We start from the raw sequence: 26,800 nt of genomic DNA, 5'->3' as shown, positions 1-26,800 counted from the left end.
TGACTCCACTTCCAGCGGCAAATCAAACAGGTACCTTTCCCACAGCCAGTGCTGGAGGTTCTTTCCTCCATAAGCATACAGAAGCCTGGGAATCACAAAACATGCTGCTTCAGAAAGCCCAAGCAGGGCAGGGGGCATCCCTGCTGCTCTCCATGATCAGAAGGGCGCAGCGACCTAAAGACAGCACTTCAGGACAAGATTCATTCTTGGCAATGAGGCAGATGCTGAGGGCTTGCTTGGAGAAGACAAATGTCCTTTTTGTCCCACCTCAGGTTCACAAACAGAGAGCTCCCAATTACAGAGCAGACACTCTTCTCCCTATGTGGGCCCCATCTGTGATCAATGACAGCTGTGTTGGAAGAAGAAAAATTTTCCAAAAGAAGTCAGAAAAGGCAAGAGACTAAGAAACCATGTCTAATCCCTTTTCAAAGGTGGCACAGGCCGTGCCTCTCTTCTGATGTCAAAGCTCTCACTGAGAATAAGTAAGTGGCTTGGTTCGGATGCCTAATGCTGTAATCTCAATGCTCTTCAGCTCTGCCAACCTGGCCTTGGACACTGCCAGGGATGGGGCAGCCACAGCTTCTCTGAGCAACCTGTTCTAGTGTCTCACCACTCCCGCAGTAAAGACTTTCTTACTAATAGCTAATCTATCTTTCAGTTTGAATCTATTACCCCTTGTCCTATCCTAACAATATCTCTGCAATCAGCAGAAAATTTTTTTTGTACCAACATAGCAAGTGATTCAAATACTTCCTCTGACTACTGTCTCTCCCGGCTGTCTCTGGACAGTCTGCTTACAGTTTTTACCCATACAGTGTCTGCATAAGTGTTTGAACATAAGTTATTTACATATGCACATGAAAGTGTGCTGGGCTTATAAAACCATACATTACAGTGGGAAAGAGCACATAAACACATACATCAGATGCAGAATTCCAACTCTGAAGAGTCTGAGATCAAGCACACAAACTGTCTCTTACCAATTATGATTAAATTATAACTCTTGTTCAGCAAAAGGAAAGGCTGCTGCAAGTATTAAGGCAACAGTAAGCTACCCTGTTTGCCTATGCCCCTCTCTCCATCCCTCTGCTTCTATCTCCTCCCTCCTGTAACTAGAGGCAACAAAAAGTCTTCCTTTTATCTTTGGTCTCCCACAGAGACTGTGGTCAAATCATTTGTTATTTCCAAGCAAGATTACTGTCATAGATGGAATCTGGAGCTCCATATGAAAAAAAGACTCAAATTCCAAGCAATGAACAACGTGGCTCCCTGGTTTTTCCACAGCTTAGGTCACACCCAGTGAGCCTATGCTCACGACCTCCTAATTTCACATAGTTTAAAACTTGACTTCCAATTTTCAAAACAATTAAACATAAGATTTTGACTACAAAGACAAAGACCTTTCTCTATCACACCCCCCCCCTTCTCCAACCCCCAGCAAAAATTCATGAGAAATACATTGATTTTATAAACTAAGAAGGAATATGGTCATTCCTGCAATGACAACACCTGGATTTTACTCCATGTTACACATTTTTAAGTTATCTCCTCCTCTTCTATTCCCTGCTGCTGGAATACAGTGACTGTTGGTGCTCAGGATGATGCTCACACCATGTTGGACACAACAAAATTCCTCCCCATGCTCACACCATGTTGGACACAACAAAATTCCTCCCCACTGCAACTCCAAATGGCACAGAGCTGAAAGGAGCACAGCAGACTTTCCCCCACAAGTTAAGTCAGTGACTGAGTGGTGGAACAAGATGTGTGGCTGAGGCAATGATGTCAGAACCAGCTATGGTCAGCAGTTTTGAATTGTCCCATTTCTTGAACTATTTAGACCTCAGAGGGCAGAGCAGCTTTTTTCTGAATTGTGGTCCTATTCAAGCATAACCTGCATCTGCAGGCAGTCTTTAATCAGGAATGAGAAGTACTAGATAAGTTATTTGGAGGAAGCCTCAAAACAGGTTTATTTTAAATAAAAAGTATTTTCAGATTTTTTTCCCAGAACTAAAAAACCAAACCAAACCAAACCTCCTCCCACCCCTCCTTACCCCCCCCCAAAAAACCAACCCAACCCTACTGCTGATAGCTAGGGGATTTTGTTTGTGCTTAAAAAGAACCCACACCCTTCCTTGACATCATGGTCACTATACCAGTGCTTCATTTATATGCAAACAGAGTAATCTTTTAAATTCCATGACAAGGCCAGGTTTGTATTACAGTGCTGTTTGTACTGCCCTACACAGAATACTGTATAAAATTTTATATAAATCAGTTGCATCGAATTCAGAACACCTTTGGGATTGAGTTCAGAAGCCCAGAGGACTCCACCACTTTATTCTCCTGCTGGACAGCAGGACATAGAATTATCTCCAATGCCTTCCTCCATGGATTATCTGCATAAGCAGTAAAAAGAGGCCAAATCAACGCAGTTACATACTTGGTTCCCTCTTACCATCAGCTCCCCTGCTCTCCAAGTCTCACTAAGTTGCTGGGCTGCCAGATAAAAACGAAATTAAGTCCAAAACCAGTTAGAAAAATAAGGGGTGACAAGTGCCCAGCAGCAGTGATGGCACCAGCCGGGGGCACAAACACTCCTGTCCATGTCTCTCAGCAGCCAGGGAGATCCCTGGGGACAAACCTGCTGCTGCTGCCTCTGCAGGGGCTGGGACCACAACTGCTGACAGTGCAAAGCTATTTTCAGTGCTCCACAAATCCCATGCTCTGATCGTGCCCTTCAGCTAATGCTGAAGGAGGGATTTGCTGTTCTTAAGTGGCTGGAAAAGCCCCCCTACTTCACATGTAGCAACAAATCAGCCCAAGTTATAGCTGCTGGAGATTATCCTTGGTTCAGTCTCACGGATTCATCCCAACACACCCATTCAGCCACGACAGGCACATGAGTCAGTCTCACGGGACGACTCCCACTGCTCTGACTGGAAGAGCTTTTCCCTCATCTTGTTCCAATTTTCTCAGCTTCACACTGAATTTTGGACCTCATCTTTGGCAAGCAAGTCGTAGAAGCTACTCTTTTCAAAGCTCTTTTCATTGGAAAAAGATCCAACTCCTGCACATGCACACTTGTGAAAAACTATCTGAATTAATATCAGTACCAATACCACCTGTGCCAAAGAGTCTGCATTTTGCATTTAGATGCAACATGAAGAACATGAAACAGGTTGAAGACTCAAAATTTATCAAAATCACAGAGGACCTTTTGCAAGTGGCTGCTGCTTCAGTCAATACATTTATCAGGGACAGGGATAATTTACAGTACCCTGAAATTAGTGAAAATGGGAAAGATTTTCTATGACAGAGATATATTCCTTGTTAGGGTTTGCTAGGGGAAGTATGAGGAGAAGGGCTTGGAAAGAAAAGTGTATTTCTGCGAGGATGTGTGTGAAAAGCATCAAATTAATGCTTCACTTTGTAAAAACTTCCATTTGTTCTCTCTTTTTTCTATTCCATGTAACAAAGGTACTGTCTCAGTAACGGCTGGGTATACAAATCTCAAATATGATTTATTCTAGAAACAAACCTGGCATGCAGACTGAATCACCTAGAGAGCCTTTTCTAGGTTCCAAATTCCTAAATATTGAAGTGCTAATTGCAATTCAATTGCAAATAAAAAAATCATTCAATGTAACCTCACCTATTTCTAGTGGCACAATAATGCTCTGAATAAAACATTCAGAAAGGAAAAGGCAGGTGGAATTTATTTTGCATTCCTCGTAAATTTTCACAGCAGCTTTGTCAAAACATACTGTCATATCCAAAATAAGGCATCTCCTCCTGATTTGACTTGAAATTCAATAATAAACTGTAGGTTTAAATACAAAATAAGTACAAGAAACTATTTTTTACTTTTGCAGAATCAAAACCAAACTACTGTATTCACAAGAAAGTAATGTCCTGTACTATGGTCATCAGCTTAAGACGTCACCTTTTCCATCTACTGAGTTTCATACCAACAGTGACATCGTGGATCTCTCTGTTTGGTTGCAACACCACTATCTGAATCATGTCTACCTGTTGCTCCACAGTCCAGTCAGGGACTGGCAGGCCTGTGGAGGTATTTGCAACACATTAGTAATTTTATTCCAAAGCTGGAGGCTGCTCCTGAGCCCTTGCCCCAGGGCAGGGCTCCCCCAGTGGCTGTGCTGAAAGGAAAGCTCACCGAGTACCTTGTGCAAGTGCGAACTGAACTTTTCCCAGCAGTTCCCTTTTCCCACCCAGTTTTACAGTGCAGTCTGCAGAGCTCTGTTCCATGAGGGTGCCTTCAAACAATGCCCAGCCCCAGTCAGGACAGCTGAATTGTGCAGGCTGAGAATGTGCTCAGCTCCAGGCAGTTGCCATCGCATGGGAAGCGACCAGAGTCCATCTGTACTTCCACGCCTGCCAGCTTTCTACAGGCTAGGAAAGATCAATGAATCAAAGTTATTTTGTCCTAACAGAATTCTCACCACTTCTGGGATGCCAAGCACCTTATATGGTTTGTATTAGCATGACTGGATTTCTGTCAGTGAAATAAGATGCCACCACTTTATAGCCCTGGCCTCCCAGGCAGAGCTCCTGCACAATGCAGCAGTTGTGTGAGAATGGCTCTGTGCCACCCACATGACTGACCATGTTATGATCTTAACTCATTTCACTCACAGGCACTGCAGAAACAGTTCTAGCCTCTCTTCTCTCCCCAAAATATACCACATTATGATCCTGAATACAGGGAAAGCATTATATAAGCGAAGAGCATTTCAGTCAACTTGCTGAGACAAGGAAAACCAACAAAGAAACTTTCCATATGCTGTGCAGGCAAGATATTTTATTTAAAAAAAGCAATACCTACAGTAGGAAAGAAAAGAAAGTTGACTCTACAGTGAAAAATCTGGGGAAACACACCATAAATCTTTCTGCTCCATCCACATTCTGTATTTTTTACAGAATTACTGAATTACTAGATAATTCAGTGACAAGTAAAACACACTTGCAGAAACACTGTCAAGTCTTAAATAGGACTGAAAGCGCCTCACCCACTGTTCTTCTCCTATGGCCTATGTGATCTCCCTCTTGACTTTTTCACTATTCTGCAGCCCACTCAGCCATCCTGTGACATTGTATGCACACATTACAGGCCTATCTGACCAAATGAAGAACAGAAACAATGACAGGGCTCTTCTACTTAACAATTAACAGATATTGCAGTGTTGTATTTTGTAGCTAACTGACTCCATTTTATTTAAATGAAAGTCCTCAATAGCTTAGTCAAATCAGAAGAGATGTCATCAAGGTTAAGCAGATTTAAACAAATACCAGCAACCCAAAACTTTCCAAGTGTCCACATTCTGCCAGACGCTGGATATTGAATAAATGAAATAGCTGTATAGAACAGCCACCTTGGAAAGAAACAAAACAAAAATAACCCCAGACCCACCTTCAATTCTGTTATGCTACTGTGCTGTGTGATGGCAACTGCAGCTGCTGCTTAACAACATGTCCCATTTCTCCTCAGACAGCTGAACTTTCAGCTGGACTTTGTCATGTTCAAACTGCAGCCAGCTTCTATAATGCTTCTCCTGGATGCAGGATGTGGTACCTCATGGAGATGTCCGTAGAGCCTGTCTGTGAGCTATTTTGTTATGTAGTGGGAAGCAGCATAGTAAGAAATTAGGGAACAGGAAGGAAAAACTGAGGACCAACTCCATCTAATTGCCTCCCACTTGTCTGACAAGGTCTGAGCCACAATGGATTCCAGGCACAGAAAGAAGATGGAAAAATGGCTTTAAACTTTGAAACATTCATTGCTTTCAAAACACTGTTCAAAGGTATCTTGGATATGCTCAATTCAAATAACTCACATCAGTGAATTAAATCTCTGGAAAACAAACTTTTGTAGTTCAGTGTTTTCTCAGATGTTCCAAGGTTTGAAGTGTAAATGGAAAATGAAATCATGATTTGTTATAGAAGTGGACTGCAAAAAGCACGAGAGAGTCACAAATTCTGCAGTTTGGCAGATGCCCTGCAAGCCTCTCTTGGCATCCAAGCCTGGGGCAGACCAGTCTGAAACGAGATTTAAGCCATCAGCACTTGTGGCTCTTGTGGCTCAGAAGTTATGCACTGTGAATCAGAAATACCTTACTGAACTTTTTTTGGTTTGGTTTGGTTTAAGGGTTTTTTTGTTAGCTGAAGCATTTAAATCCGTGTCTGCCTTAGAAGGGAGAGGCTGCCTACCTGCTCTGATCCTACATATCTGCAGTGAGACCCAATTTCAGAGAGGACAGGAACTACGCTGAGCTGCTGAAAAGACCCCGGGCAGGACCAGCTTGAGCACTCCTTGAAGAGATAAACCCTTACATTCCAGGCAAAGGCTGAGTCACACCTCTCTCTGCTCCTGACTGTCACAAAGAAATCAAGACAAGTTAGACAACCTGCTGCAAACCTTCTTCTTCTTTTTTAAGCAAAGTGTTCAGTGTTACAGTGTTCAGTGGTCAGGAGTACCAAACAGTGCTGCTGGCAAACCACTGGCTGAGCACAGACTCACATCCCTCTGTGAGTGCAGACATCATCAGGGGTGCAACACTTAACAACAACAAGCATGCTCCACTTTAAAGTAATATATGGATGCTTCAGCAATACAGATAGAAAAGCTTTAAGAAATATGAGTCAGGACTTCCCGTGCTGTACTTGTGCAGGACAGAAGGACCCCCAGTAACAAGCTGCCAACTCCTAAGCAGGCAGACAAAATTTTATGTACAAATTTTAAGACCAAACTTTGTTTAAAATACAAAAATGGACAGAACGCAGTTGACAATCTCACAAAAATCCTGGAATAAACCCTCTGATGCTGACAGTTTTCTTATTTTTATTGGCCTGGCTGCAATTTATTTTATGGTTTTATTTTTTATGATCCATTTTTGATGTTTAGTTACTGAGAACACTTGAACTGCAGTAACACAAAAGGATGACTGTGATTTGTGTCTTCACAAATTAAATTTAGACAAGAACAGGCTCAGACTGCGGTTCCTTGTCCCTGGGAAGTGACACTAATAATCCCCTGTGCACACACTGGAGAATGAGGCAGGAACAGTCCCTTCCTCAGGTATGTGTGGCCATGGGAGCTAATGTTCCCTTTAAAGGACTGTAGGTGTCTGGTGTCTGATGACTGGTAAAATGCTAATGGTAATGTTATCTCAGTTGTACTTCTAAGTAAGTTGTCTGCTAAGCCCTTGGTTTCACCTTGTAAAATAAAACAGAGATCATGTTCATTTCATAGAGGCCAAAATTTTGTGGGTTTGTTTGGGTTTTTTTAAACAAAAAATTCTGTCAGACTGCTTGTGTACTTTTACATGACACTGCAATGAAAAAAGAAAGCATGAAAGTGGAGAGAAAGGAAAAACCTGAGAAACTGAAGCTTGTGGCCTGGTGCTCACAATTCACAGACATGAAGCAGCAACACCACAGCTATTGCTTTGATCTATCTCCCTATTAATCCCTCTTCCCACAATAGAACCACTGACATTTCACTGGTATTCAGATGTGATTAAAATATATTCTAATACCTATAAATAGAAGTGTTGGTTCAAACACTAATTAAAACCAAATATAGCATTTGGAAAACTGTTTCAACAAAAAAGTAAAAGGGTGCAGTAAACAGCAGCAGTCGAAATGTTGCCCCTTTTTTCTTTTTTCTCTGAGAAAAAGACAGACCTCTGTTCTATAGATTTTTATGTTAATGTTTGGATTTCCAAGTGTTTACAAGCATCCACCCAGCAACTTCAGCATAAGAGTAACAAGACAGACTATGCTCTCTCCTTCAATTCTGATTATTGCCATAAAGTTCCAATGATAACAGGGCAAGTCATGCACACTGACTTTCTGCAGCCTTCATGGTAGTTTTTAATTAAATGTTAAGTTACCTTGTTCCCACATTAGTTTGATCATATGCCACTTCACAACCAACCCTTGTTTCTATATACATGTATCTACACATCCTTTATTTTCCTGACTGATTCTACCTTCTTACCCTCCCTCCTGCATCACTATCTACTTGGAGCAGAGGCTTATTGCAAGGCAAGGGGACTTTACAGCTTTGCTGCCTTAACTGTCAAAACTCTCACAGCTTGAGAAAACCATGAGAGTTCACAAAATAGCCAGTTCTGCATGTGGTGGTAAATATGTACTGGTTTGTCCCCCAAAGATATAGAGCACTTTGGAGCAGGGATGGAGCCTTTACAATATTATATAAAGCAGTGTTTTCCTCAGGGAATGTTCATATCACTGGCACTTACTAGAGACAACTGTAAAGAACTGAATCTCCCTTAAACTCAAGCCCCAAACCAGAGCACACCACAGTCTCTCTGGAGAGCCAAGTGAGACTTCTGAGCACACAAAGAGGGACAATATGAGCTGAAAATGGGGAATAATAATTTTAGAACATGACAGACACATTTGGAGACAACATCACAACTAAACGAGACCGGGCTCTACTATACAGTCAGCATGCTACATGAAAAATTGAACACTTGAGCAAATGTGCTGCCTGAGGTGCCTGTACAACAGTTTGGACACTCAGGCTGGCCTCTGCTCCTTTGGTGTGCAAACACACCTGAGCCTACACAAAACACAAAGACACACTAAGTCGTTAAGGCATGTGAAGATGCAACAATAGCAGAGTTCAGATCATCCAATTTCAGATTTAGGCATGTGAAAAGAGAACTTGGGTAAGCCTGGTTCCTGGTGAACACTGTCACTCTCAGGCAATAACACAATGGTGTGTGTTGGGTAGATTTTTTCTGAAGAGACTTACCTCAGCATCCTGCTCCCGGAGCTGGTATGTTCTCTCCAAGCACTGCAGTGTTCTAGGACACAATGTCTTCTCCTCCAACAGAGACTCCAGAAGTAAGACCAGCTGGTCAGGGAGAAGCTAACAGAAAAATAAATGCCATGTGTGACTGAGCAATTAAATGGAAACAAACCACAGAGGACAGGATTGTGATAACTAGTACTTCCAACACGTGCTCAAAATACAACATGGACTTCTAGCTGGTTTCTGAAAATCCTCAGGGTTTATGTGTCTGTATTCTGAAAGATTGTGCTGGGGCACAATTAAGACTTGTTTGTCATGGTTTTTGTTACTGTGGTTAGGTCAGATTTAAAACGTGTTTATTGAAACATAATCGTAGCTTAATAAGTAAGATTTGTATTGAATGAATAAACTAAGTAACTCCATTTTGTTTGGGCTTGGAAGAGATAAGAAGAGAATCATTTACAGTGCACAATTTCAGAATCAACTAGGCACTTGAATGTATAATTTTTTAGAGTGGCATTTTTATCTCATATATAAGCATTTGCAGGATACATCTACAGCAAACAAAGAAACACAGCACAAATAAGTGACCCAGAGAACAAGTGTTGTAATGACACATTTTGAGGCACATTTGTGGGCAATGAGTCCCAAGTCATTCATCATTACATGGTAAAGATACATGAACATTGTGTGGAGATATATATATATACAATAGTTTATATATATATATATACTATTCACTGCCTGAACCTATGATTTTCAACTTGAACCTAATGTAACCTAAAAAGAAAAAGCATAAGAAGTCTGTTGTAGCAAGTGCTTAAGTGCTTTGTTTAATAGGCTTATTGGATGAACAAATAAATAATTCAAACAGAGCTCAGAGAGAAATTACACCAGCTGTCAAGAAAAAAATCTACTGGAAATTCAGGATTCAAGGTGATCAGTCAGAAGTTGTTTATATGCCCCATAACTTTCCCCATTATTCATCATTGCAGGGCACCAAGAGAGAAAGGGGAAAGGAAGGAAGGATGTCAGTTTAAGTTTTTGCAAACAAAAAGAAACCAACACTGTTCAATTCTAAAGTTCTGAAGACAGACTAATGAAAAAAGACATCCTGTTACTCTGACACCACCTCCAGCTTTTACCACATCTGGACTTTCTGCTCCCACTTTGCTGCCTGCCCATGTCCCCAGCCTTGCTGAGCAGGGATGAATTTGGCCACAGGAAATGCCTGACATCCCACAGCCAGGGCTGTTCACAGGGACCGAGCAAGTCTGGATCCCTGATCTCTGACAGCAAGTCCAGGAAGATACCACAGATCTGGTAAGTCTTGATCTGTAAAGTATTGCCATTAACAACCAACACAGCAACATGACATTTTCTTCCCTTTGAGACTGATGTAATTTAGCATTAGTACCTAAATCAGAACAAAGAGAAAAAGGAGATTTTAAGGCTCTGCCTCACATTTTGATTTTCATTTTTTTATTATTCAAGTTAGTCGCATTCTTGAAGACTAAAAAAACCTCACATCTTATTGGCTCCTACTGGAACATTTTCTAAGTGATACCGAAGCCTGCTAAGAAAATGGCACATTAAAAATGGTCAGACATTTAAAAATATTGAATATTTCAATTTCAGGACAACTACTAAAATGACAGTTTGGACGTTTATTACATAGGTCAACAGCAGCTGCCTGGGGGTTGGTGACACAGGCTAAAAAATATAAAAGGGAAAGCTTCTGGGAAGTGGTTCTGCTTAGAAACTGAATTAATTCTGAACACTAATAAAATCTGAAATGTTGCAGAACGCCACACACAAAAAGGTAACTTTTGATTTAGAAAGCTTTGCCTGCTAACTACAAAGACAGCAGAACAGCATTTAATTTAACTATAGAACAGCTGCTCAAATACATAGGTGCAGACCAGCTGAGGGTTACTATTTTATAATATATTTCCAGTGTAATAGCTATACGGTTTCAGCCACAGAAAGATATTGTTTAGGGAAACATTACAGAATCTCACTGAAGCCAACAAGAGCAGTAGCAGAGCAGCAGCCATGCCCTTAATTTACCCCTGCCTAGTGCTGCATCATGGCTGAAGACTTTCCAGAATTATAGGATAAACACTTATCAGTTCAGATTTGGGACTGCAGAGTAAAAAAAACAATCAATCAAACAAAACAAACAAAACCCCCCACCAACAATAATAAAACCGAAACCAAACCAACCAAGCAAAAAAAACCACAAAACCCAACCCAAACCTGCCTGAGCTCAAGAAGCATTCGGCCAATGCTCTCAGGCACACAGGGGGATCTTTGGGGTGCCCTCTCAGGGCCAGGAGCTGCACTCAGTGATCCTGATGGTCCCTTCCAGCTCAGCATCCTCTATGATTCTATGATATGAGAACGTGGCTTCTGCTATTTACCCCTGTTCCAGCTGCTCAAGATTACACTGTACAGGCCAGTTTCCAGCTCGAGGACTAATGACAGTCCAGGTCAGGAGCACAAACCCCAGCAGAGGGTGGGGGCACGGGCAGAGGAACTGCAGGCTCCTCACGGCACTGGCACTAGTGGGCGCAGCTCGTTTGTTCTCCGGCTGTTTCCAACACAAGTAAAAGTAGGAACATTCTCTTCTACGTCTTACCCCTTCCTTTCACTAAAAGAGACTCCATCAAAGAAAAAAACCCATCTTAAGCAAAGACACAGAAAGCTTGGCCGAAGTTCCACGACAGAGGCTGCTACAAAATTTACCCAGGGATGTAGAAATCCTCTTTTCCTCAAACAAAGCAGTACGAATATCGCTATCTCCAAAGCAGCTTTTTAATGGTTATAAATAAGCTTAAAAAAATCGCACTTGAATTTTCTGCCAAAACCCCCTCTCTTCTTATTTTTTGTTTTCCCCACTAGCATCTTATTTGTCCTGCCCATCTGTTACTTCTCATCTTCATACCAGGAGAATTGTTTGGGGTCAATTTTCCATTTGTTTGCCTTATGCTTTAATACAAAGGGGCCCATGCTACCAAAACATAAATGCTGTAGAGAACAGAACAAAAATTTCTTTTCAAGTATCATGAAGCCATTTTCCTTTACAACTCATATTCTGTGAATGCATAGTGAAATATCTAACACACATAAAAAAGCACACAACACAGCTACAACAAGTTACAGCAGCATAAACTTCACTTTATCAATGTGTTTCCGTGTTAAAGGCATTCAGAAAACAACCATAACACCCTAAACACAGAATTCCAGTGTTCCTCTTAAAGTAAGTTTAAAAAAATCCCCATGCTCTGAACTGCATTGGAGAGTGCTCAATCAAAATGTTCAAATATACATAATTATTAAAGCAGATCACTTCAATCAGGAAATGTGGTCAGGATCAAGAAATATTTGCATTACGTCGATGATTGCTGCAACAGGATCTATTTATATTGTAAAGTAGATAGTTCCTGTCCCAACCTATGGCTGTTGCATGGAAATCATAAACTTTTCCCAGGGCTGCCCCTCTCCCAGTTGTGGGCACTGACACTACAAAGACAAAATAAATTAATAACCTGCAACCAAGCACAGCAGAGGTTTTCTGTCATGTCCCATGTAATCAAACATTTTCCCCACTATAAAGCTGTATCCCAGCACAGTACACAGTATTCTGCCCTTAAGACTATAAAACCTCTGCTTGCAACCTTTTGAAAGAGTTCACTTTGTCCTGCCACTAAACAGCCACTTGTCCCCTGCTCCCCCTATTACCTGACGTGGTTCTTTTAAAGTGTGAATAACACAGCTGTTACCCTTAAAACAAACTGCAGATTATATCATTTATATCAGCGAATATCAAAACTAGGTCTTGTGTTTGAAAAAGGCAAGATGAAAGAATTAAAGAAAATGTAACCAAATAGAAAATATAACTAAGACTATTACAGAAACAGCTTACTGTGGCTGAGATTCACAGTACACTAAGTATCTGGGAAGTAAGAAAAGCATACTTTGTATTTTATTCATATCAGCACACAAGACACTCAAGCCATTATACTGTGTTACAAGAGTATCTCAATGCATTAGTAGCTTTTACAGGGTTTCTGCAAATAATCTTTGAAAATAATTCCTATGAATTTTCTGAGTACAACCCCTAACCTGTAAAAAAGCACAAAGAAAGCAAATCATTCCTCTTCCAAGATCTGGTACAGCAGCTACAGAGGTCATCAACCTCACATCCCAAACGACCACCCACGTGAAGGAGTGTATTTATCAATTCCTACACTAACAAATGCAATAAATGCCAGATTCACCCTTTATACTAGAAAAAAAATGCCACTGAAACATTTGACCACTGACCTTTCACAGCCATGAAATGTGACACAGATACATCTATCTGAGTATCCACAGTCCCAGCACTTGCACTGCACCCCTCAGCCAGGACACAAATCACTAAAGTTGTACAGCTGGTATGCTGAATATCCCATTTGCTCCTGCCTGCATTTGAATGAAGTCATTGAAAGCCTCCTTGGAGGGGAAATCTGCCTCAGACTAATGCAGCAACCGATTGACAGTGGCGTGATTTCTATTATTATTCCATTATCACACTGGGATCTGTGCCTAAATGAGCATACTTCCTCCCTGATGCCATTTCCTTTTATCCTGGCTCTAATCTAAAAGTGGATCAATGAGAGTAATATATATGATGTCACTTCAATTTACAGCCATTGCCTCCTTCTCTCGTAGGCACAGATGGATCGATTCTTCCCAAAAATGGTTAAGAAATGCACAGGCAGATTCTCCTCCGAGAAAAGAGTTCTCTGCTATATTTGTCTGTGTAACCACAGCAAGGAACTGTTTACATGGAGCAAAAAAACAGGGTGGAAAGGAAAAAAAAAGTCACTACTGTGCACTGGAAAATGCTGGCCAAAATACAAGAAAAACAAGGCCCAACAACACTGAATTAAAGCAATTTAACCTTTAAAAATTATACAGAAACATTTGAAGTTTCTAAGGCACAATATATTTCTCCTGTATTTCTTTGGGGAAGGTAGTCTTGAGTCCCATTCCCAAAAACATGAAATGTATTTTCATTTACACTTTTACAAAATTTTCCAAAGTCAAACCAAATTCCTTCCCACTCCTCTCTTAGGAAAGAAAGGGAAAACCCCCATTCCATAGTTCAAGGGCTTCCTTAAAACAGAGTTTAATCATAGAATTCTTTAGGTTGGAAAGAACCTCTAAGATCATAGAGTCCAACACTAACCCTGCACTGCCACGTTCACCACCAAACCATGTCCCTAAGCACCAAGCCTACATGTTTTTTAAATACCTCCAGGGATGGTGACTCAACCACTTCCCTGTGCAGCCTGTTCAATTTTCTCATAACTTACAGATAAGAAAGCAATGCCACTAGTCCAGGAGACAGGATTTATAGGTCCAGGCCATCTCTGCAGCTATACTCCAAACCAGTCAAACAAATCCCTGAGTGAATCTCATGTTGTAAACTCTGCCCATAGACAATTTGCCTTGAAGGCTCTTTCCTGCAGGCTAAACAAAAAAATTCTGTAAAACAAATCCCCCATTCCTCAAACTGTCCTGAAAATTGTTAACTGAGAAATTCAAGAAAACACTATTTTACTCAACATTTTTAAACAGACTTTGTCACTGTTTACCTCAAAGCTATAATTGTTTACCTCAATATTATTCAGATGCTGATCAGGACAGTCACTTCTTTTAAATAAAAAGGCCTGCCCCACCCCCAGGGCTAAATGCACTCATATCAAGTAACACGTGAATTCAATAAAAATGTCCATGCTAACAGCTGCTCACTAGCACAGGGCAATACTCTACTGAGAAGTCTCACTCTGAAAGAACTAGCCTGCAGTTGGATTAATATGCAGAAAAATAATCTGCAGTTGACACAAAAAATGCTTTGAACTGGTTTGCAAAGTAAAACCCATCTTTGCCAGAGGCTGACAAAATTTCAGAAGCGCGTAGTCTGTTCAACTTTATTTGGGTCAGTTTGTTTACGACTTTCCTCTTGTTGGAAAATCAGCTCCCCATAAAATGCTTATGAAACATAACTAGTCCTCAGCATATTTAAGAGCAAAATAAATATCTTAGTCTGTAACTGATTCTCACCCACTTAGGAACTGCACTTGTGTGATGTGTCCTCCTGTGTGCAGCTTCTCTCAGTCGCTGCACAGATGGCTCTGTCTGTGCTCAGCAACTCATTTTTCACATCCATTTCAAAGACAAAACCCAGGGATCGTGCTGGCTAATTATCATGGAAAAAAAAATTCCTAGGAACTTGGCTTCAAAAAGCCTTATTTCAAAAAGTAATGACTGCAACAAGTTAATCACCATGTCATTTGTGTCACACTTCCAAATGCTTTTTCTTGGACATTTACATCTGACATGACTTGCTTCGTGCCAGCAGAACATAAAAATGACACTGAGATCAATTTATTTAATAAACAATTGCACTGGCATTTTCTTCCCAGTTTATAACATAAAAATTAAGGTTATCTAACTGATAACCTGTCAGAAATAATTTTACAGCCACTACCTACTCAAATAGAAAGGATTGGTTTACATATAAACACATTGTTGGATGAAGGACACAAATCCCTGTTTTACTATCTGTGTTGATAGTCCGGTTACACAATACCAGTAAAATTTGTAAAAGGCCAGCCATTGCTACCAGTTCATAACCTGATTTTTTTTTTTCTTAAACTATAGTACAAAGTATTTTCCCATCATTTATTTAATGGAGAGAAGATCCACTTACAAAGAAATTCAACACCTGCAATCTAATATAAATGCACTGAAATGTCAAAAACTATTAAACTTTTCTGATCTAACATACTGCTGAGCCAGCAAAATGAAAAACAGGTGGCTTCCCCTACAGGTTCAGTCAGGTTATACAGTGCTTTCTCTCAACCTTAGTTTTTTCAAAGAAACGTTTCACCGTAACTTTACCCTCAAGCATAATAATTCCCTTTTAAGCATAATAGGCTACACATTTCTCCATTCTATCCAGATTATCATCCCTGCCACTTACCACCATGCTTCCAGCATGTACTGCTTCTGCTTTCAGATTAAATGGCCACATCAAGACAAAGTGGACACAAGAAGCCAGATTCCACACCTGAAGTCACACATCCCAGGACCATCACTGAGGCATACCTGGAACAGCACTGCTGTGACACAAACTCAAGTTGAAGCGGGCAACAAGATCTTCAGTCACCCCTTCACCTAATCCCAGAAGAGCCCAGCAGTGGAGAGGTGATCAGAATATCAACCCTGTGGTTAATGCTCTCCAGCTGTAGGAGAGCAGCTGGCACTAAGATTACCTTTTTTCTCATCTAACAACCCACACAACACAGGCACTGCAGGGTCAGCAAACTGTCCATCTAACCACAAAAATCAAAGCCAAGGAGACCTCTGGATTTATTTTTCAGACTCTTGGACTACTGCATATTAAAGGATTCATAGAGAAGACCTGCTAACAAGTCTTAGTCAGCAATTGGTGGAAAGATTTCACACTCACATTGTAGCTGGCATGCAAGGATTTGCCTGCTAATTTGTCCACCCAAAACACTTATAGGTCTTAGCTGCTCCAAATCATGTGCCGATGCTGATCATGGCAGCATAAACCACTTTCCTTGAATGATCATTATCTGAAAACCAAAAGGCTATGGAGTGTCTCCTGACACAACAAAGGGAAGTTGCAGACTACAGCAGACACTGAAAACTGAAGAGCTGAAGAACCATAATCACTGAATACTAGTCACAACCATCAGTGAGGGCACCCTCAGGCCTCAGCAGATTTCCTTTATTTTTCTGACTGTAAGTACTAGAAGCAGAAAGATGGACAAAAACTTGAGAGCCAAAGAAAATTAACTCATTTTTCTAAGCTTTGATAAATTGCAAGTTACTGGCCAAGTAACCTCATCCCCAGTACTGAAAATGAAAAATCCTATATCTGGAAACTAGCCCAGGCAGTTAAGCTACCTCTTCAGTCCAAAATATCCTTGCAATAGAACTGAGCAAGGGCTAGCTTGAAGAAGTATCATCTTTTTCCTTGAGAATTTGGCACACAGCTGACAGTTTCTGGAACAGAAATTTGTTCAGCCTATACCTACCAATGCAGGACACAGTCAGTGCCCAGGATTATGATCTTCAAGGATCACAGGAATTCACTGGGGGTTTCCCAACTTTCTTATGTGTGAATAGGTTTTTGGGAAATCACGTGTTCACCAGAACATGTCCCTCTGTGATAAGTCAAGTACAAAGGTACTGTATCTGCCCCAAGCACGTGGCATCATTCAGAGAAAGAATCTGAAGAAGGAGAGAGAAAACAACTTCTCCTTCCCCTCAGAACTTTCACCAGCCTGGCTGCTGCCAAATAAAGATTTATCAATTTTACTTTGCTCATGGCTGCACAATACAACACCACTTCACCAGGGAGGGCTGTCTGGGGTTCATCATAAAGCACCACTGATGTCACAAGCCTTCCTGAAGGAAAGGATTAAAACAGATGGGATCCTGCACTTCCATCTCTTAACCATTTACTTCTGGAATCCACAAGAATCAATTCTGTTTTCTACCCTTTTTACTTCCAGAACAACATCTGATGAGTGCTTTCATGTTTAATTTTGCCACTTGTCTTTTAAAATTCATACATCAACTGCATTTCCAGACCTCAACTAGCAATATTTTCTGGTTTGTCTCCGGTGCACTGTCTCCAACACAGCCTGTGCATACTCACAACAATTTTTCCAACACTCCACACTAAGCACAGACAACATTACAACAGATGTAGCTCTAGCAGGCTAAAGATGCAGACATGCCAATCCACGACCATCAGCTTCTAGAATTCTTTCTTTAACTAAGATCTCAAAATGTCCACGACTAAAACTATCCAGTTGACTGAGAGAACTCTTTCACTCTTTCAGTCAGTCACCCAGTTCCACAGCCACTTCTCAGCCCAATTACCTCAGCATCCCAAAATGAAGCCTTTGGCACTTTAGAAGATAACTGGCACCAAACACTGCACCATGACTCCAGCAACACAGGTTACCTTACAGCTGTCACATTGGTCTGTAAGTTCTTACACTGGTTCCCACCACAATCCCCACAAAACCAGGCCCTGCAGCCGACACAGGTGACACCAAGGCAGCCAGGGGAGCTCAGAGGTCAGAGCACAGTGCTGATAATGCCAGCTAATAATGCCACTAATATAATGCCAGCTAACAATGCCAAGGTTGTGGGCTTGATCCCTGTAGAGCCCATTCATTCAGAGCTGGGCTCAATGGCCCCTGTGGGTCCCTTCCAGTTCAGAATGTTCTGGCTGCTGACTGGGGATCACAGGTGACAGCCAAGGCTCTCCCTCTGTTCCACAATTCTCCACTCAAAGCATACTGACTTCTTGAAATGGAGCCTGAATTTGTCAAGGGTTGATCTAAAACCTGCACTGTCAGCTAAGGCCTGGTCACAAGCATCACCACCTCCCACTCCAGATGCAGGGCAAGTGTCTCAGTTTTGCCTGCTCTAGAACAAACACATAGCAACTTGTACTGAAGGGGAAAAGGAAAAGAGAAAAAAAAAAGGCAAAAAAGCGCAACCCTTTCTCCCTCCCAAAAAACCCTTCCTGAAACAAAACACTTCACTGCACACAGCTCTCTCCAGGGGCAGAGAATGAGACAAGGAACAACACACGACATGTTTGTTCATTGCTTAACACATTGGTGAGAGCTACTCAAATCCTATAGTGATGAGTGTAATATGGAATAAAACAGGCTTATCCCATTACTTTTTATTGCTGATTTTAAAAATATGGATAAGCTTTTAATTAAAACTGTTGCAAAAGAAAATTAACACTGAACAAAAACAAAATCAAGCCCTTAAAATATCTGAGAAAAAATGAATGAGTGTTGCATGACACCCTTATTATGCACAGTGCTATTTAAAAATACGCTGTAGTTATTAGCAAGGATAAAGCTGTCAGATTTCCTCTTTCAGAAACTATATATGCCCTATACCAGAGCATCAGAACTAACTATAAAAATAATGAAAGCTTACTGGACATTAACTTTTCCAAACTGCAATTTGATTTCTGGATTTTTAGCTTGAAGGAGTGCAGGAATTAAGAGCCTGAGACAGGATTTTCACACCATTAGCATGTGCAGGAGTATGGCTTCTAAATAAAAGAAAGGGCAAACCAAAACCTAAAAGTTAGTTGAAATACTAATGTTTTCAGAAGTAATTACCAGATAAAATGAGCTTGAAGTGTGACAAAAGTTTAAGATGTGATTCTGCTCATGTTACTCAGTTGAGACTTTCTGTAATGTCAGGGATGATGTGTGAACTATTAAAAGGGATCAGGAGTTACTTTATCTGTGTACTGACTGGTACCTCCACATACAGACACAGTATTAATAATTACTCTTAGATCCAGATAATGGATTTGTTTCTTGACTCATAACTGTGGGAAAACTCTATTCAATGTAACAGAATTACACCAAAGCGTTAGCCTCTGAAGAGCTCTCTTGAAAGAACCCCAAAATCAGTACTTTCTGGTGTTTATAGAAATGTGTGCTGGTTTTATGACAACATAAGTGATAGAATCTGAAACAACATTTTAGACACACTAAGTAACTACTAAGTTGGTGAAGGGGTGGGAATAAAAATAAGATATTTAAGGCATAAATTCCCTTATAAATTCACTCTCGCATCTGGGCTAAAACTAGAGACTTTAAATATGATGCCTCAGAGTTTGTTGAGTTTTTTAACTTTTGTAGATTTTAGAAGTAGTTCTATAGTAAATGTAGGTCTTAATGTAGCTGTATTATATCCCTTATCCTGTAGCATAATGTTTACACATACCCAGCCCTATTATCCCATTCCATAGCAATCCCTCTAAATTCCATTAGTGTGTTTAGTCTTCTTTTCAAGGCAGAATTGTAGAAAAGCCTGGACCAGAAGATACCACACAGACACAGAGACCTTCAAGCCCAGAACTTTGGAGGAACTCCAAGGACTGTACAAGCTGTGAAGAAGATGAATCTGAGGAAGAAGGAGTTCCAAGGATCCCAGACCCAATTCCCAAAGGGTTGTGTTAGGGGCAGAACTGGGGGTGGACAAATTGGGATTGGATGGACCTTCTCATAAAATCACAGAGCCACTGTCTGGGGGTGTCAGGAGTGTTCCCTGGCCTGTAGGCTGACTAAAGGACCTGCTCTCTTCATCTTATCTTACACACTACATTGGCCTCGAGTCGTTTTCTCCAGCTCTCTTAAGGCAACAATATATTAATTGCATGCAATTTATTATGCTACTTTGTAGTATTGGTATATGCATATAAGCATACAAAGATATGCTGACATAGTCACTCACTGACATTTTTTTACCTGTCTCCAAACAGTGGAGGGGAGGGTTGGGGGTTTTTGTTTATTTGTTTGTTTGGGTTTTGGGGGGTTGGTTGGTTGGTTTGTTGGTTTTTATGTATCTGTAAGGAAGATTCGATTAGGTGCTTAAAATACCTTTATTTCATACCCTCCCTCCATCAGGTTTATGCATCACATTCCAGAGTACCTGGAACCATTTAACATATTTATACAAAATGCAGGTACCTGCAACTTGATTTCCAGAAGCAGGCATAAAGACAAGTTTTCATGCTGAAATGGAAGAGCATTCTATGTTCTCCATTTTAAAACAGAGATTTTCTACTATCTTGTCCATCAATCATTTACTGCAACTTTCATTTTTAAAGATACTTGAACATTTCCAACACTTTAAAAATGACTGAGGAAGCAATGGGAAAGGCAGTTGTTGCAGAAAAATAAAAATAAATTCTAAGCCAACACCTGTACTCTGAAGTTTATTTTTATTCTATAAACATGCAGAGAAAATATTCCATTTATTGTCATTCATTTCTATCCTTTTTTCCCCCTTAGCAAAAGGTGCTAACATGTGTAAAGCAGAGAGCACTCCGTATTCTGACCTGTGCATTTTTGGGTTCCATCCCAGATATTTAATGCCCTGCTTAAGTCCAAGTCCATATACTCTTGTATATGGACTTGGAGGAACCAGTATGGGCCACAGCAGGACTTCATGGTAAGAAGGCACTTGAGAAAATCACTGCTACTGATAGCAGAGGAGCCTATCCTCCACAAAACAGCATTTACTTATTTATTTCTAAGGCTGCATGCTATTTAACTTCTCCCTCTTCAGAAAAGGAGGGGGAGGAGGAAATGTTGATCTCCAGGAAGGATATGTGGAGAATTTGCTGACCTATGGCCTCATTCCATACTCCTTATGGAAGGAGAGCTCCCACTAACTTCAAGGGATTATTTTCATGAGTAAGAAGAACTTAATCACTGAACTTACATAGAAATGTAAAAATAATCAAGCAGATAGTGCCAGGGAACAGTGAGCTGACTGTGCAGCAGTGGAGTGTTATTTATAATACAATGGCTGGATAACCATCAAGTGCAGAACTTCAGCAGTAATTCATAGTCTTATCTACTAATGGAAGTAGTTGACTGAAAGTCAGCTTTAGCAGGAATCTGTGGTGCTGTGCACAGTGACAGAACCAAGTTAATCACATGAAAATTTTAAATAGTGCAATCCCACAACTAAGTTAAGAAATATCTTGGTAACAATCACTTAAATCTACTTTAAGGTAAATAATGAATGCTTTTGAATATTGAAATGCAACCCATTCCACCGTACAAGCAAAATATCTGCTCAGTATGGATCTTGCTCTTGAGAAGTAAAGGCAAGCAACCACTCTATCAGCTCTTTTCATCTGGCAAAATCGGTCTCTAGAAGTTTCATTTTAGATATATGTATGCTGCTAAATGGATGTACGTGACTAAAATGGACCTTAAGTTTCCGTTATAAACTGCAGCTCTCAGGTGTTTATAATTTAACTATAAAAATTTCCCTCCAGCAAGAAACTTGGCATTGAGGTTCTCAGTCTATAACAGATTTTAAGAATATTACTTTCATTATTATTTTTCCAGATAAAATGTCCAAGGCGGTTTGCTGATCTAACACAAACATCTTAGCACCAAACTCCTACTTTTTAAAAATGAAAACTTAACAGTCGGTTACTCCAGCATGAGTCTAATGACATTTGCAAGTCTTTGAAGCTATGATAACAAACACTGAACAGCTATAGCTACATTAAAGAGTAAGTATTTTCCACTGGCAAAATTAACCCTTCATTGTTCAATCTTAAAAAACACAAAATGATAGCACTTCTCTCTTTTCTTTCAAATTAGGCAGTAGAGATTTAGCTTGCTGTGTGGTTTTTTCCCCATGCTTAAAGGTAATCCCCTGAGTATGCCTTAAAATCCCAGCCACATCATCACCTGCCCCAAAAATACCCCAGCACAGCTGCACTGATGGGCACAGGATTGCAAGCACTCAGGGGTGATCAACTCCACCTGCATGAGTTCCCCACCAAAAGGACGAGCAGCCTACACCTGCCCACAAGTTTAAGCATTTGGGCCTCTTAAACGTCCCTTTCACAAGGACATTGCAGGGTTAATAAATGAATTGCAGAAACACTTCAGAATTTTGCAGCAATAATATAGTTATCGTTTTTTCAAACTAGCTCAAAACATGAGGATTCTATTTTATATTATATAGACTCAGACCAATTTCTAATGAAAGCTGCTTATTCTCTGCAGAATCTGATGAAGTCATTAATTTGTATACTTCTTTAGCCAGCCCAGTCTGAAAATATACTGAAATAAACAACTTATCATTGGAAATTCAACACTTCTTACTACCCTGGTGTTTTTAAACACTGACATCTTAGCACCAACAATATGTTGCAGGTTCTGGGCACCACTGACTCCATCCTGGGAAGCTGCTGCAGCTCTGACTGTCAGATCTACACGTACCTGCAAGTCCCAGAAAGCTGGGAACCGAATGTGCCCAATACCTCTGAAAATCAAGGACCCCCATAGACCCCCAGTGTGAACATCACAGTGCCCAAGCAAAGCAGGCACTACACACCAAGAGCTGCTTCTCTTTATTCTTGTTCAGCCATCGATTCTTACAAGGGTGAACTGCTGCTCACAACCACCTTAGCTATGAGCCAGTGTATCTGTCTTCATTTTGCCAATTATCTTTGCATAAATTCCAGAGAAGCCAAAAGATCCACTTTAAAGAAGGAAAAACATGTTAAACTGCTTCAGATTTCATCATTAAAAAAATTTAACCTCGAAAACAAAATCCAAACAGGCAAAGGAAGCTGATTACATCTGTATTAGACATATTTTCCCCCTATAAACTGTTCCTAAAGAAGTCATGAACAGACACCAGCTGTGCTGTAAATGCCCTCTCAGCTGAGTGTTACTGTTTCAATGAGTTAAAAGTGACTGAACTCCGTAAGAATGATTTAACTCTGCCAGAGACGGCGACTTCCTTTCATAAACACACCTGAAACAAGTGATTCATGATAAAACCAAGTTCTTATCCACTTCTAACTGCAAATGGGCAATAGAGGCAAGAAAGGAATTTCACCAACAGTCAGAGCACTCAACCTGTAACCACTGAATTTCTCCAAGAACTGGTAATGCTCATGACAACAGGAACAGACTGAAAAGGCCAAAAGACAAGGTTGTACTTACTGCAAATGCAATTTCAGTTCCACACAGTGAGCAAAAGCACAAAGTCCTTTAACTTGATTACAGCTGTTCTGTGGTGCCTCTAATATCTGTCTTCTCTTCAGACTAAATACACAAGCTCTTCTTCTTCATCTAAATCCAATCACAGACCAGTCTCGGACATGCTCCACCCTTGCAATTACATATTTCTCTCAGTGATCATGTTCCAGCTCTTTCCTTCCCTCCTCCTTTTCCATACTGTAGACTTTTTTATTCAACGCTCTTCTGGGAGCATTATCTCTCATCTAACAATCACATCAATTTGAAATTTTAATTCTGGCATTTAAACAACATGAAACTAGTTTTGACAAATCTTACAACTCCAGGGGCAGCAACAAAATAAGAGCCTTTTTCATCTCATCTCCCCCCAAATGTACATGCATTTCTAGAAGGTAAAAACAAGAGAAGAAATGTTACCCTGTTGCTTTCTGTAACAAGATGAGAGCGTTCACTTATGGAAGGGCTCTATTAATTCCAGGCACTAGTCCACTGACTTCAAGGAAATATAATCAATAAACATACCCTTTTACTTTAATAACTGAAAAACCAAGTAGGTACACGAAGGTTTGCCAAGGACATCACGTATTTCATAATCTTTGGAATAACTACCTTTTTTCATTGTATATAAAATTTTTATGTATATAAAAGCAACTAAAGGAAAAAGTATCAATCTAATGCAACTGTAGTTTCTGTTAATTATGAATGTTATATAATTTACATGTTTACAGTAAATGATGAGTGCTGGTCTGTGTGATTCCACAACAACAAGCCCAAGGTACAGGGAGTCTGGCTGGAAGAAACAACTGCAGCAATGGTATTTTGGCAGGCCTGGATCGTTATTAGAGCCTTTGCATTACATACTGCCTTTCTGTATTAGCCTTTGTAGTAAAAAAATAGTTTGTCCAAATAGAAACACGGTGTTTACAACGCTGATTAGTTCTCAGTGCATATGCATTAGCAAAATATCCAGGATCTGAACCGCTCTGAGATGTGTCTCACGGGGAGGAACAGGAAAGTGGCAACAAAGACATGCTGGGATACAACACAGAGCAATTTTTTCACAAGGCTTCCCAAGTTCCATACAGTGCTTATGACTGTTTTCCTCTGGAAAACTGGCTTTCCCTTTTCCCAGTGCCCTTGGGATCTCTGACCATACAGTTTGACATTAACAGTAAGCAGGGGGAGAGGGAGGGGTGGTTGTACAGGGGGGGACAGATAAACTCCCAAGCTGTTGTGACTGGGTTTGCAGCACTTACACGACTAAATCTGTATGGCCAAGGCAATTAGAGCCTATTGGCCTGAACACTGAAAATCACTGACTTATGCCTGGCAACCCTGCAAACACAACCCTTGCTGCTCATGGTGAGGAACCCAAATTAAGGGCCTCTCAATGTACACAATAGTGCCATTTACGTATTTATTTTTTAAAGCTCGGGTTTCCAATTCCATCAACAAGTGCTCTCTCTGTAGACTAGTGATAATGTGGTGATCACACACATGCTGTGTATCACAGCATGGCTGTAAATTGCAGGGGCAGACAGCAACAGGGATTAGTTTAATCTATATTTTGGGTATGTAAAACCACAAAGGCCAGAATGGAAGCTGGTGAGTCAGGCTGTGGAAAACATGGGAAAACGTACCTTTAGCTGGCTTTTAGCCAGTTACTTCTTGAATGCCTTTCCCTTTTTCAACCTGTACCTCCTACTGTTTAAAGCAGTAAATCAAATACTGTTTTTTTTAAAAAATGGGTTGTAGGTTATTCATAAGAGAAAAATGTGAGTTCTATTACATTAACTTTTTTTTTCTCCCACTTACTACACAGACATTGGGGTTTGGGTTTTTTTTCTGGTTTTGGTGATTGGATTTTCCTCTATTTTTGGAATGTTTACTTAATGTTTGACATCTTACTGTTTCCTCCGGACAGGCAGTTCCTCTACTTGGTTTTGTTTTGTTTTGTTTTTAAATTACTTACACAGCAATAGGGAAAAGAAAAAAAAGAAACAGTAATAACTTTTGAAAGCCCTCTCCAGGAAACTGGGTTGTAAAACCACAAAATCTGGCAGAATGACAAGGCAGAGGGGAGCCTCATATATCTTTATCTAACATTTTGAAGCTGACAAAATTTCAAGTTGAGCACTTAGGAAAAAAAAAAAAGAAAAATGAACATACTTTGCTCAATCGAAAAAGAGGGCCTTGGCAGGGAATAGAAGAGATGGGAACAACAAAGCATGCTTGTACTACAAAATTCATCAGAAGGTAAGAAAACATTATGGAAAAAAAAATCCATTGATAGGATGACATCTTCTTCCCACAGAGACTTTACACATTCCACCCCTTCACCACTTTCCAGAGCACCCACATTTTTTCCCAGTATTTCAATATATCTCCAGTTGAAACTCTACCTTGCTTCTTGTTTTCCCCTTTTGCTGTATCTGACCCTCAACCAGGACTGTGCCCTTCTGCCTAAAGGCCTTCAGTGGTGCTGTCTATGGAAGGGAGACAGCTAAACATCCCTGGAAATCGGGAAACACTACAAATAAATTTTTATTTGTGGTCGAAACAACTAAATTCAGTTGTAATTCAAAGTAATGCACAATTCAAGGCAGAACATGATGCTACCCAACACCTACAGAATGATTTTGTCAAACTGTATTTTGCTGTTACTCATTTTCTACCACATTTGAATATATAAATTTTAATAAAAAGCAAATATTGAAGTAATTAAATGGCTATAAACAAAAGTGAAAACTGTTGTATTTTGTTTGGTAATTACTATGAAAAATCTACATACTTCCATTTCTCATACAAAAAACCTTCCATACTCCACAATGAGCTTAGATTTGAAACAATGCTCAAAGCTGTGTTTAAAGTACCTGGTTATGAAAGGCAGATAGAAATACTCTTGACTGAAGGGGAATAACTATTCAGTGAAAAGTAAGAAGAAAAAAAGATATTAGAAACAGTCATACATGGAGACCACAGGTTCAAACCAAGCCTCTGCACTTTTCCACATTAACTTTGATACTAATTTTCCAGCTATATTAACATACCCCATACAGTTTCATAATTAAATTATATAATGTGACACCTCAAAAAACACGTTAGGTAAATATCACAGGCACTTTGATTTAGCACAAGAGAGCTTGGCCCCTTATTTAAAATTAGGTGCTGTTACTGATAAACTGCTACTCTGAAAGAAGTCCTACAGTGAATAACTATAAATCAATTTTCTTCATTTATACAAATCAACAAATACATAGAAAAACTAATATGCAGCACATTTTTAAAGATAGATTTTATTGCAACTCGAATGGAGTAACAAGAGAAGTTACTG

General features: G+C 40.2%; 1 protein-coding gene across 4 annotated transcripts in view; it reads right to left on the bottom strand.

The window, feature by feature from the left end:
- Window positions 1-26,800, bottom strand: part of CUNH9orf3 (chromosome unknown C9orf3 homolog) — a 159,267-nt gene that overhangs the window by 19,631 nt on the left and 112,836 nt on the right. For all 4 annotated transcript variants that reach the window (XM_017821180.1, XM_017821177.1, XM_017821178.1 and 1 more), the window contains one exon: window positions 8,807-8,923. In XM_017821180.1, the coding sequence (XP_017676669.1) occupies window positions 8,807-8,923 (117 nt within the window). The remainder of the gene's footprint in view (window positions 1-8,806; window positions 8,924-26,800) is intronic.

This window comes from Lepidothrix coronata, unplaced genomic scaffold (genome assembly GCF_001604755.1).
Source record: "Lepidothrix coronata isolate B3197 unplaced genomic scaffold, Lepidothrix_coronata-1.0 Scaffold89, whole genome shotgun sequence".
Classification (NCBI taxonomy): domain Eukaryota; kingdom Metazoa; phylum Chordata; class Aves; order Passeriformes; family Pipridae; genus Lepidothrix; species Lepidothrix coronata.
The sequence above is the reverse complement of the archived record's forward strand: the minus strand, read 5'-3'. Positions and strand labels throughout refer to the sequence as shown.